The sequence below is a fragment of the Euprymna scolopes genome, chromosome 20, assembly GCF_053919585.1.
Source record: "Euprymna scolopes isolate OS-2025 chromosome 20, ASM5391958v1, whole genome shotgun sequence".
In the NCBI taxonomy this organism is placed as follows: Eukaryota; Metazoa; Mollusca; class Cephalopoda; order Sepiida; family Sepiolidae; genus Euprymna; species Euprymna scolopes.
The window spans coordinates 78,011,092-78,025,919 of NC_136501.1; the positions used below are offsets into that span (position 1 = coordinate 78,011,092).

At 29.0% G+C, this 14,828-nt stretch overlaps 1 protein-coding gene across 3 annotated transcripts in view; it reads left to right on the forward strand.

Annotated features, from left to right (window-relative positions):
• LOC145241473 (uncharacterized) overlaps positions 1-14,828 on the forward strand; it is a 419,465-nt gene that overhangs the window by 124,880 nt on the left and 279,757 nt on the right. For all 3 annotated transcript variants that reach the window (XM_080104459.1, XM_080104458.1, XM_080104460.1), the window contains exon 4: positions 12,483-12,542. In XM_080104459.1, coding sequence (XP_079960585.1) covers positions 12,483-12,542 — 60 coding nt within the window. The remainder of the gene's footprint in view (positions 1-12,482; positions 12,543-14,828) is intronic.

The window sequence follows — 14,828 nt, forward strand, 5'->3', positions numbered from 1 at the left end:
GATGCCTAAAATAATACCATTAAGATGCCTTAAATAATACCAGTAAGATGCCTTAAATAATACAAGTATGATTCATTAAATAATACCAGTAAGATTAATTAAATAATACCATTAAGATGCATTAAATAATACTAATAAGATGCCTTAAATAATACCAGTAAGATGCCTTAAATAATACCAGTAGGATTCATTAAATAATACCAGTAAGATGCCTTAAATAATACCTGTAAGATTCATTAAATAATATCATTGAGATGCCTTAAATAATACCAGTAAGATGCCCTAAATAATACCAGTAAGATGCCTTAAATAATACCAGTAAGATTCATTACATAATACCATTAAGATGCCTTAAATAATACCAGTAAGATTCCTTAAATCATACCAGTAAGGTGCCTTTGATACTAGTAGTAAGATGCCTTAAATAATACCAGTAAGATGCCTTAAATAATACCAGTAAAATGCCTTTAATAATACCAGTAAGATTCATTAAATTATACCAGTAAGATGCCTTAAATCATACCAGTAAGGTGCCTTAGATAATAGTAGTAAGATTCCTTAAATAATACCAGTAAGATGCCTTAAATAATTCCAGTAAGATGCCCTAGATAATACAATTAAAATGCCTAAAATAATACCAGTAAGATGCCTTAGACATTACCAGTACGTAGCCTTAAATAATACCATTAAGATGCCTTAAATAATACCAGTAAGATGCCTTAAATAATACCAGTAAGAGGCCTTAAATAAGACCGGTAAGATTCATTAAATAATACAATTAAAATGCCTTAGATAATACCAGTAAGATGCCTTAAATAATACCAGCAAGATGCCTTGAATAATACCAGTAAGATGCATTAAATAATACCAGTAAGATTAATTATATAATACCAGTTAGATGCCTTAAATAATACCAGTAAGATTCATTACATAATACCATTAAGATGCCTAAAATAATACCAGTAAGATTCCTTAAATTATACCAGTAAGGTGCCTTAGATAATAGTAGTAAGATGCCTTAAATAATACCAGTGAGATGCCTTAAATAATACCAGTAAGATACCTTAAATATTACCAGTAAGATGCCTTAAATAATACCAGTAAGATGCCTTAAATAATTCCAGTAACATGCCCTAGATAATACAATTAAAATGCCTAAAATAATACCAGTAAGATGCCTTAAACATTACAAGTACGACGCCTTAAATAATACCATTAAGATGCCTTAAACATTACCAGTACGATGCCTTAAATAATACCATTATTATGCCTTAAATAGTACCAGTAAGATGCCTTAAATAATACCAGTAAGAGGCCTTATATAATACCAGTAAGATGTCTTAAATAATACCAGTAAGGTTAATTAAATAATACCAGTAAGATGCCTTAAATAATACCAGTAAGATTCATTAAATATTACCAGTAAGATTCATTAAATAATACCAGTAAGATGCCTTGAATAATACCAGTAAGATTCCTTTAATAAGACCAGTAAGATTCATTAAATAATACAATTAAAATGCCTTAGATAATACCAGTAAGATGCTTTTAATAATACCAACAAGATGCTTTAAATAATACCAGTAAGATTAATTATATAATACCAGTTAGATGCCTTGAATAATACCAGTAAGATTCCTTAAATAATCCCAGTAAGATTCCTTAAATAATACAAGTAAGATTAATTAAACATTACCAGTAAGATGACTTAAATAATACAAGTAAGATGCCTTAAATAATACCAGTAAGATGCCTTAAATAATACCAGTAAGATAAATTGAATAATACCAGTAAGATGACTTAAATAATACCAGTAAGATGCCTTAAATACTACCAGTAAGATTCCTTAGATAATACCAGTAAGGTGCCTTAAATAATACCAGTAAGATTAATTAAATAATTCCAGTAAAATTCCTTAAATGATACCAGTAAGATGCCTTAAATAATACCTGCAAGATGCCTTAAATAATACCATTAAGAGGCCTTAAATAATACCAGTAAGATGCCTTAAATAATACCAGTAGGATTCATTAAATAATACCAGTAAGATTAATTAAATAATACCAGTAAGATGCCTTAAATAATACCAGCAAGATTCATTACATAATACCATTGAGATGCCTTAAATAATACCAGTAAGATTAATTAAATAATACCAGTAAGATTCATTTCATCATACCATTAAGATGCCTTACATTATACCAGTAAGATGCCTTAAATCATGCCAGTAAGGTGCCTTAGATAATAGTAGTAAGATGCCTTAAATCATACCAGTAAGGTGCCCTCGATAATACAATTAAAATGCCTAAAATAATACCAGTAAGATGCCTTAAACATTACCAGTACGATGCCTTAAATAATACCATTAAGATGCCTTAAATAATACCAGTAAGATGCCTTGAATAATACCAGTAAGAGGCCTTATATAATACCAGTAAGATGTCTTAAATAATACCAGTAAGATGACTTTAATAATACCAGTAAGATGCCTTAAATAATACCAGTAAGATTCATTAAATATTACCAGTTAGGTTCATTAAATAATACCAGTAAGATGCCTTAAATAATACCAGTAAGATTTCTTTTAATAAGACCAGTAAGATTCATTAAATAATACAATTAAAATGCCTTAGATAATACCAGTAAGATGCCTTATATAATACCAGCAAGATGCCTTAGATAATACCAGTAAGATGCATTAAATAATACCAGTAAGATTAATTATATAATACCAGTTAGATGCCTTAAATAATACCAGTAAAAGGCCTTGAATAATACCAGTAAGATTCCTTAAATAATCCCAGTAAGATGCCTTAAATAATACCAGTAAGATGCCTTAAATAATATAAATATAAAAACTTGAAACGAGCAATGATCTGCATGCCGTTCAATTAAATTGGTCAAGACGCATTCAATAATACCAGTAAGATGCCTATAATAATACCATTAAAATGCCTTAAATAATAACAGAAGATGTCTTAAATAATGCCAGTACGATGCCTTAAATAATACCAGTAAGATGCCTTAAATAATACCAGTGAGATGCCTTAGATAATACCAGTAAGATGCCTTTAATAATACCATTAAGATGCCTTAAATAATACTAGTAAAGTGCCTATAATAATACCAGTAAGATGCCTTAAATAATACCAGTAAGATTCATTAAATAATACCATTAAGATGCCTTTAATGATACCAGTAAGATGCCGTTGATAATACCATTAAGATGCCTGAAATAATACCAGTAAGATGCCTTAAATAATACTAGTAAGAGGCCTAAAATAATATTAGTAATATGCCTTAAATAATACCAGTCAGATGCCTTAAATAATACCAGTAAGATGTCTTAAATAATACCATTATTATGTCTTAAATGATACGAGTAAGATGCCTTAAATAATACCAGTACAATGCCTTAGATAATACCATTAAGATGCCTTAAATAATACTAGTAAGATTCATTAAATAATACCAGTAAGATGCCTTAAATAATACCAGTAAGATTCATTAAATAATACCATTATGATGCCTTAAATAATACCAGTAAGATGCCTTAAACTATACCAGTAAGGTGCCTTAGATAATAGTTATAAGATGCCTTAAATAATACCAGTAAGACGCCTTTAATAATTCCAGTAAGATGCCCTAGATAATACAATTAAAATGTCTTTAATAATACCAGTAAGATGCCTTAGATAATATCAGTACGATAATACCATTAAGATGCCTTAAATAATACCAGTAAGATTCATTAAATAATACCAGTAAGATGCCTTAGATGATAACACTAAGATGCCTTAAATAATACCAGTAAGATTCATTAAATAATACCATTAAGATGCCTTAAATGATACCAGTAAGATGCCGTTGATAATACCATTAAGATGCCTTAAATGATACCAGTAAGATGCCGTTGATAATACCATTAAGATGCCTAAAATAATATCAGTAATATGCCTTAAATAATACCAGTCAGTTGCCTTAAATAATACCAGTAAGATGTCTTTAATAATACGAGTAAGATGCCTTAAATAATACCAGTAAGATGCCTTTAATAATACCATTAAGATGCCTTAAATAATACCATTAAGATGACTTTAATAATACCAATAAGATGCCTTAAATACATTGTAGTGAAATCCATCCACCCTGACGTTTATCGTCAACAATTCTTTGTGATGAAGCAAGAGATGCGGAAACTATCACATCCCTCATTTCCTGATTGAAATCACAAGCGATACTCCACACCTTCGAAAGACAATGTGGTTGCAGCAACCAACAATATAAACATCTGTTTTAGAGGATATGATTGAATCCCAGATCATTGCCAGCTTATGGCACACATCCCACCACATTTTGACAGAGATTACTTCTCAGCCAACCATAAATGACTTGACTGAATCCTGGAATCTACTGCTAGAGCATCAGACCACTTTCGACCTGCAGAGACCCCACAAATTGTCCCCAATCAACTCAAATCAAATCTACATTGTTGAAAAAATTTACTTCACAGAATAATACCAGGACAGGAGTTGGCAACAAATGCAAACCTAACCCTAACCGCAACCCAAAAGGTCGGAGGCAATGCCACAAATGCAAAAGAGAAAACCACTTCTCAAATACATGCCTAAACATAGCATTATCTAATGGAGGATGACACTAATGACGACCAGAGTGATAACGCCTCCTTCATATCAGATGACTAAAGGAAGAAGAGAGAATTCCACATGAACAAAGAACCAATTCACATCAGAATAACCAGGGCCACCACCATTCGTTAATATTAAAGTGATATTAAATTCGGTTTCCCACAGGCTTTTATGAATTACAGTGTGCTGGAGGAAATTGTCTGTGATGATTGACCCCATACAACTTTGATAAATGAAAGACATTTCTATAAATATGGGGTATAAACCTGTGAGTACCAATTATTATCCGCAAAGCAATGGCAGAGCTAAGGCAGTTGTCAAGTACATAAAGCAGATACTCACAACAAACATTAGTCATAGTGGTTCACTGGATACAAACCAAGTGATAAAAACACTTCTACTAGATTGCAACACACCACCACTAAACAAAAGTGTGTCATCAGTAAAACTGCTGTTCACTCAATCTTTGAATGACTTATTAAACCCTACAAAATTCTGCCATGAGTGGTTGGAATTTGCTGAATGCAACACCAAACATACTGAGAACAGGCAACAACTTAATCTATTAAGAATTGAAGAACATGCATCCATCAATATGGACACAAACCCCCTGCAGTGGGACAACACTGGCACAGTTGTTGAATCCCTGTCTTATAGACAGTTCCACATATCAGTTGATAGCAGCAGGAGAGCCACACTTCAAAACCACTATTACCTCCTGAATAAATGCAGATACACACAACCTGATCCATGATAACAGATTACCAGACGCCTTATTAAACAAGAAGATAGACAACCCCACCGAAATCTATACATCAAGAAAACTAACACCCTCAAACACAAATAACGCTGACACCACCTCCCACATCAAGAAGCAAGCGATAGAAACAATACAAAACAAAGGACTAGAAGCCACGTCTAGACCTATCTGTAACAAGACTTCCAGCTCGGATGATAACGTTTTTCTTTCTTTCAAATAAATAATAAATAATAATAGTATTAATTAATTGATAAATAAATAAATATAAATATAAATTTAAATAACATGGAATATAATACCCAAAGTGACGAGAAATCGGTATTTTTACATAGGGTAACTCTTCAAGGCAGAAGTGAACTGTCATGAGTTAATGTTAAACATCCATATCTTCTCTTCATTCCTGATGTAAATGTTCTGCTCAAAACATATATGGTATATTACCGTGAACATGTCGGTCTCAATTTTATGTTGAAGTGATTATACTGAGGCTTTGATATGTTTCAAGAGCAATCATTTAATTAATCCCAATTAGGTTTAACTATCTATTGATCAAATCTGTTTTGTTAAAGGGAGGTTACTCAATGATTATTTAGATTTTATGTAATATAATACATGTGAGGTTAATTATAATTTTTAAGTCATTTACATTTATATATATATATATTGTTATTAATGTAAACTTCATTATTAATACTATTATTAAATAATAAACATTTTTGGTTAATTCTTAATTAATAAGTTGTATCCCAGAAGTATTCTAAAAATCTAGGGGTGAGTAAACTATGAAATGTTTTAGATTCCCTACTTTATGGTGATAGTCATATTACATACTGCTCGTATTTTATTGGATATTTTTAATTAAAGATGTGTCATCTCTCAGATCTGCTCAAATTAATTCCAAGAATAGTTTTGCACCAATTTTATGTCTTGTTAAAATTCAAATCGAGGAATAATGCTATTAAAAATATCTAGAATTCTTATCCTAATTTTGATCAAAATTTTGTCATATAATTTGGATCAGAAAATTTCTGGATTTAATGCTCAAGAGACCTTAAGAAGAAATTAAAATTCAGAAATATTGCTTAACTGATAGAATTTATACAGAAATTAAAGTTATCTGAATTTGCACAAGTAACTATCTATATAAAAAGCCAAGTACGGCCAAGGATGGAATACTATTGCCATATCTGGGCAGGAGCTGCCAAAAACAGCCTATCACGCCTTGACAGAGTACAAAATAGACTTTGTGGTTTAGTGGGGGATGCCCTTTTCTCTAACCTGCAATCCCTCTCCCACAGAAGAGAGGTTGCGAGTCTATCCTTGTTTTATCGTTATTTTCATGGCAGGTGCTCGTCTGAACTCCAATCCCTGGTCCCCCCTCGCCAATCTTTCATGAAAAACACCCGTCTAGCTGAATCCACTGTGAAAAATTTCCCCCACTCTATATCTGTGCCTAAATCAAAACGCAGATTTCATGAAAAAAGCTTCTTTCTTAGAACTGCACGCCTGTGGAACTCTGTTCCGTCTGCCTGCTTCCCTCCGGATTACAACTTGGATGTCTTCAAGTCTAATGTTAACAAATTCCTAATGAACCGCCCCCTTAAGTAAACACTTCATCAAATCTCCTCACTAATGTAATGTACTTGCAATAACCCTTATCCCTGAGTGGCTTCCGGGCCTTGATAAGTGATCTCTGTGTAAAAAAAAAAAAAAAAAACAACTTGATCTCCCTTTGCATAAAATTAAACTAAATACATATATCCCATATTACAAATACTTGCGCTTGTTTTACAAAATTTATAATAATTATTTAGTTACTTTCAGAGTGAATGATGTACATACAAGTATATAAATATATAAATATACTTAACTTTATATAGAGATATCCACATGGAATTATTAAAGTCTATTTAATTGTAGTTTATGCAATATTTATTAGAATTACTGTATCTAATAATTATAATTACTTAATACCAATCGATTTTAAATATTTTTATTATATTACACTAGGTATTTATTGAAGGAAAAAAAGAACATAATTCAACGTGTTTATCTTGAAAGTGCAATGTCAAAAGATTTCAGTTTAATAATCCCGTGCAAATTTTTTTAAGGAAAATGTTTAGGAAAATAATCTAATTATCAGGAAAGCACATACACAACAACAGGTGAAGCAAACTAGAGACGAAAATACATTATTCTTGAGTCATTTCCTCATTAATTCTCAACTTGCTTTTAGACACACAGGACTTTTGTCTAATATCCTATTATTATCCACCATTTTAACCGTGCTTAACATAGCATAACTATGTGAGGCAATTGTCAGCACAAATCTCTTTTTACCTACACTGATGCAGAAAAGACAACGTACTTACAATATATATATATATATATATATATATATATATATATATATATATATATATATATATATATATATATATATATATATATATTCATTTTTTATAACTCCAAATACTAGTGGTTCTTCCTTTCACATCCTTGTAAATAGATTCACTTAATTAAGATGATCTATAGTAATTGAGTGAATGAAAGTGGCCATCTTGCAGCCAACCGCCATTTTTATTTCACAGGCAGTGCTCAACTTTAAGTGATTATATTCTAAAAGAAGCGAAATGATTATAGATTTTAACTGATCATTTTTTCATAATGATGACTAGTGTTTTATGCTTTCCCAAAAATCAGGGTAGGAATTGACAATTGTGGCAATTCGAAAGATTCGAACGACATTGTCATCCTCGAGGCCACTGCCAACCACACTGAGAATTAGGGAAAATTTACGTTTATAAAGCACAAATTTCTGACAATGTTTAAATCTAATATTTATAATTATTGCTGCTCGTATTCAGTTAAATAAAATTTATCATTATTGCTTCTTATTTTCTTTTTGATATTATGTATAATTATTATTTTACATAATCATTTTATATTATTTCTAATTATTATTTTACATAATATTTTATACTATTTATAATTATTATTTTACATATTCATTTTTATATTACTTATAATTGTTATTTACATAATATTTTTTATATTATTTATAATTATTATTTTACATAATCACTTTTATATTATTATAATTATTATTTTACATAATCATTTTTATATTATGTATAATTACTATTTTACATATTCATTTTTATATTATTTATAATTTACTTTTATAATTTATAATTTTATTTATTTTATAATTCATAATTTTATTTTACATAGTCCTTTTTATATTATTTATAATTTATTTTACATAATCACTTTTATTATATATTTTTTATTTATAATTATTATTTCACTTATTAATTTTTATATTATTTATAATTGTTATTTTACATAATCACTTTTATACTATTCAGAATATATTTTTTGTAATATCTAATTTTATTTATTTTATAATTTATTATTTTATTTTACATATTCATTTTTATATTATTTATAATTAAAATTTTACATATGCATTTTTAAATAAGTGATAATTATAACTTCTCATATTCACTTTTATACTTATATAATTTTTACGTAACATAATTACTTTTTACTATAAGTATTGCGTCTCATATTTAATGTTATACTAATACATTTATTGTTTCTCATATTCACTTGTATACTATTTCTGATTATTGCTTCTTATATTAAATTTTATACTATTTCTGATTATTGTTTCTTATATTAAATTTTATACTATTTCTGATTATTGCTTCTTATATTAAATTTTATACTATTTCTGATTATTGTTTCTTATATTAAATTTTATACTATTTCTGATTATTGCTTCTTATATTAAATTTTATACTATTTCTGATTATTGTTTCTTATATTAAATTTTATACTATTTCTGATTATTGCTTCTTATATTAAATTTTATACTATTTCTGATTATTGTTTCTTATATTAAATTTTATACTATTTCTGATTATTGTTTCTTATATTAAATTTTATACTATTTCTGATTATTGCTTCTTATATTAAATTTTATACTATTTCTGATTATTGCTTCTTATATTAAATTTTATACTATTTCTGATTATTGCTTCTTATATTAAATTTTATACTATTTCTGATTATTGCTTCTTCTTATATTAAATTTTATACTATTTCTAATTATTGTTTCTTATATTAAATTGTTTACTATTTCTGATTATTGCTTCTTATATTAATTTAATACTATTATTATTATTTATTAATTTAATACTATTATTGTTTCTTATATTAATTTAATACTATTTCTGATTATTGCTTCTTATATTAATTTAATATTTCTAATTATTGTTTCTAATATTAAATTTTATACTATTTCTAATTATTGTTTCTTATATTAAATTGTTGCTTCTTATATTAATTTAATACTATTATTATTATTTATTAATTTAATACTATTATTGTTTCTTATATTAATTTAATACTATTTCTGATTATTGCTTCTTATATTAATTTAATATTTCTAATTATTGTTTCTTATATTAAATTTTATACTATTTCTAATTATTGTTTCTTATATTAAATTGTTTACTATTTCTGATTATTGCTTCTTATATTAATTTAATACTATCATTATTATTTATTAATTTAATACTATTAATTTTTCTTATATTAATTTAATACTATTTCTGATTATTGCTTCTTATATTAATTTAATATTTCTAATTATTGTTTCTTATATTAAATTTCATACAATTTCTTATTATTGTTTCTTATATTAAATTTTATACAATTTCTAATTATTATTTCTTATATTAAATTTTATACTATTTCTGATTATTATTTCTCATATTAAATTTCTTATATTAAATTTTATACTATTTCTAATTATTGTTTCTTATATTAAATTTTATACTATTTCTAATTATTATTGTTTTAGATATAACACGTGTTCATGTCTGCGTGGGTGTAACCATCGTTTGTTGCGGGACTGTTGGTATAGAAGGAAAAAGGAAATGTGTGTTCATCTCACGTTCGGGTCACTATCGTTCATTCGCACGTGGGAAGAGTGAGTAATGTAATGGAAATTGAAATGATAGTGCAGCGTGTACACAAAGACATGTTAGCAGTCAGCTACACGGAGGTGTTCTCTGGCACAAGTTGTAGATAGAGAGAGAGAGAAAGAGTGAGAATGTCAATCCAGTTTATGGAGATAGAAAGCGTATAAAATGTACGTATGGTCTGTTAGCTTTTTGTCCCACATAGTAGCAAGTGGCGTGAGGCATGCGCGTGCGTGCATGCCGAAAAGGCACGCTGTCGGTCCCTAGACCACCCAGCTCGGAAGCTGGTGTGAAAAGGGTGGAAACAGCTTGTCTCTTCCTTTTATAGGTGTTTCCGGTGTGTCTTTTGCACATGTGTGGATTTCCTTTGAAAGGGGAAGTGACGTCGCCCATGTGTGCGTATGTGTGCGCGTATATGTGCGTATATATGAGTACATGTGTGTACGTTAGCGTGTGTGTGTGTATACACGTGAATGTGAGTGTATATACGCGAACGTAAATATATGTACGTGTGTGGACGTGCGCGCGTATGTATATGACAATTAATATAACTTGAGATGTGAACGCGTGTTTTTGTGTGAGACTAGTAAGAGTAATGGCAATTAAAGGGTGGCTCCACACTCTCCAAAGCCCGCAAGCTGGGGCCTCACCATCGGATATAGTTTAAGGTCATATCCAGGACCGTTTAAGTTTGAAATAGCAGTTTGAATTAATACATCATAAAAATATCCATTCCTGTTATCATTCGATTTGAAGATGGTCATGTTTTGGTCTGTAGGTAGGTAGTCCCATGGTAATGTGTTTCTCAGGCGGGAAGTTCTTAGAAACTCTGATCATGGGAATTCCCCTTGATGCTATGCACACAACTATTCAGTTGTGGTAGCTAGACAAGTTCTTATTGTGAATGTCTTACAAGGTGGAACCAGTGCTTTTAGCTTAGTCAAGCATCTTCTATAGAAATAACGATAGAATAGATTGGCAGATTGCGAAGTCAATTTTGTACTCTGTTAACATATTTAAGAATACTCTGGGTGGCATCTCTTTAAATGTAGCTTCTATCTCCATCTTAAGACGTATCTGACTTTTATATAACTATAGAATTGCATCAGGAGTTCTTTCGGAGGAAGTAGAATGATCCAACCAGTTCGCAGCAATCTTAGCAACTGATACCACGGTTGTTATCCAGACAAAATTGTGTAAGCTATTCGTGAATATCATGCAGCTATGGTTCTCTCGTTTCTTTGGCTTATTTTTTCAATTTTTGTGTCAGCTTCGACCTTTGAGTGTGACATATCTAACATCATTTCGCAGTATTTCAGAATGTTAAAAGGCAGTTTGTAATTTTGGTATTTCCTTAAAATAGGAGCAGAAAATTATTGTCAGAAAAGTTTACAGGTTTTGATGAAATTTTACCGTTTTTTTTTTGTTGTTTTTTTTTTTTGTTTTTTTCAGGAGAGAGGAAACAATAAAAGTCAATATTATGAATATCCAAATAGAAATGTCCATGGAGTCAAAAATTACCACCTTTTATCGCTGTTTAATTTCGGACACTTTTCTTCAACTACTTACTCACTAACTCTGACCCTTCAGTTATAACCCTGAAAAGTAAACTTTGTCGCGTAATCACTGTCACCCAACACTAATCCTAACCCATAAAAAATAATAATATAGCAATAATAAAGAAGCAGCATTTTTATGTACTCCTCCAACAGCGGCAAATCTAATTGCCATCTCTATTTCAACAAGAAACTGATGTTGGAGAGGGGAAAACAAGACTAGATCAGGATTAGACCATTTCCCATTTCTGATTACAATTTTTAATATTCCATTTCGTAAAAAGTATTCATAATCTCATATGATTCATGCCAATCTATTTGAAATAATCAGTTATTTTGGTGTTGATTTTCGTAGCAACCTTTCTTTTAAAGGAAGTGGAATCGTCAGGTTTCTTTTTACAGCATATTCCATTCTTTCCTCCATCTGATGATGTTTGACTCACCCCCATTTTGATTATCTCCTCCCCCCCCCCATTTTTTTCTTTGTTCAAACAGAAAATTAATCTGATTTTTTTTGTTTCAGATTCCAAAAGAATTCGCACGAATTAAAATAAACGATGAGGATTTCATGGCTAGACCAAAGGTAAGTTGAAAGATATGTATAGAGAAATAGTATGGAAAGAGTTGGACGAACGAGAGGATCAGGGCTAGAAAAGGGGATAAAGAGGTTGAAAAGGTGATGGAGAGAAGGTAAAAGGAGAATAGAGAGAGATGAGATCAGAAAGAGACATAGCGATTGAAAGAGGAAGATGAGAAACTGTGACGAGCTGAAAGAGAATGAAATGAATAGATCAAAATAGAAAAAGAATGGCTATTCTAAGCGAGGGGTGATCGAAAAATAGTGAGACGAGAGTGGGAGATGACGGAAAATGCGATTGATGCCTGTGAACAAACTGACATGACTATATATCCTCCCTCCACGTATATCCGTATGTTTAATATATCCGTATGTTTAATATATCTGTATGTTTAATATATCCGTATGTTTAATATATCCGTATGTTTAATATATCTGTATGTTTAATATATCCGTATGTTTAATATATTCGTATGTTTAATATATCCGTATGTTTAATATATCTGTATGTTTAATATATCTGTATGTTTAATATATCTGTATGTTTAATATATCCGTATGTTTAATATATCCGTATGTTTAATATATCCGTATGTTTAATATATCTGTATGTTTAATATATCTGTATGTTTAATATATTCGTATGTTTAATATATTCGTATGTTTAATATATTCATATGTTTAATATATCCGTATGTTTAATATATTCGTATGTTTAATATATTCGTATGTTTAATATATCCGTATGTTTAATATATTCGTATGTTTAATATATCCGTATGTTTAATATATTCGTATGTTTAATATATTCATATGTTTAATATATCCGTATGTTTAATATATTCGTATGTTTAATATATCCGTATGTTCAATATATTCGCATGTTTAATATATTCGTATGTTTAATATATTCATATGTTTAATATATTCGTATGTTTAATATATTCGTATGTTTAATATATCCGTATGTTTAATATATCCGTATGTTTAATATATTCGTACGTTTAATATATCCGTATGTTTAATATATCCGTATGTTTAATATATTCGTATGTTTAATATATTCGTATGTTTAATATATTCATATGTTTAATATATTCGTATGTTTAATATATTCATATGTTTAATATATTCGTATGTTTAATATATTCGTATGTTTAATATATCTGTATGTTTAATATATCCGTATGTTTAATATATCTGTATGTTTAATATAGGCACCGCCAAAAATAGCCGAAAAATAAAGTTGTTGTTGTTTTTTAAAACGAAATTACATTTATTAAAATCCATTATTTCTGAGTAACTTTTTTTTCCAGAAAGATAAAACCCTGAATTTTATCATATAGAAAACAGAATAATGTAAAACTCTTTCTACTATTTTTAATTAAATTTTAAATGTTAAATTTTCCCAAAAAAGTTAACAATTGACATTTTTTTTCTTGCACAAGACACGTACAAAAATATTTAAAAAAAAAAAGGTATTTGAAATAATTAATATATTTATTTGTTGTCTAACTAAGATTTAGGATCATTTTCTATGAGAATATGCAAAAATATAAGTACCTGGATTTCAAATAATTCCACTTATTCATATAGGCAACCAGTTACTTCGCGTCGATCTAGTTGATAAAAAGCAAACTATGGAAGACCAAACAGGCTAAAAAAAACTTATTTTTCAGTGACGAAAATTTCAATGTATTATTAACGCTGAGGCTGGCCAATACCAGATGGGTGACCATTTGTATGAGTTTGGTTTTTAATGTGTATGTGTGTGGGGGCCAGGCTCCCCAAAATGGGGGAGGGGGCAATTTAAAGCAGAATACAAAAAAATTATTTCAGCGCGTTTGGTCCACCGTAGTCGAAAGGCGGCAAACGTTTTCAAACGGGATCGAAAAAATGATGCTATTTTTAACACAAAGGGCACAATATTTATCGAATTTTTTTTTGTATTCTTCAAAGCATGCCCTGTTTAATAATGGTCATGCATTATTCAGCTCGCTAAAAAAAAATTGTTAATTTATTTATCAAAGATTTTAAAATGGCTTTTTTCGTATAAATATTAAATTTTTTTTTTTTTTTTTTTTTTGCTTAACTTAAATTAATTATTTTACTTAACATATTCACCGAATTTCACACTTCAAAACTCAAAAGCGGGATAATTAAACACAATCGAAGTTCAGACGTCAAAATAAGGTACGCAAACAATTTTTTTTCTAATCTATAATTCTGTCCCTTACAACAACACAATATGTCGTGTTCAGTTTCAGATGATTATTTTAAGCATATTTGTAC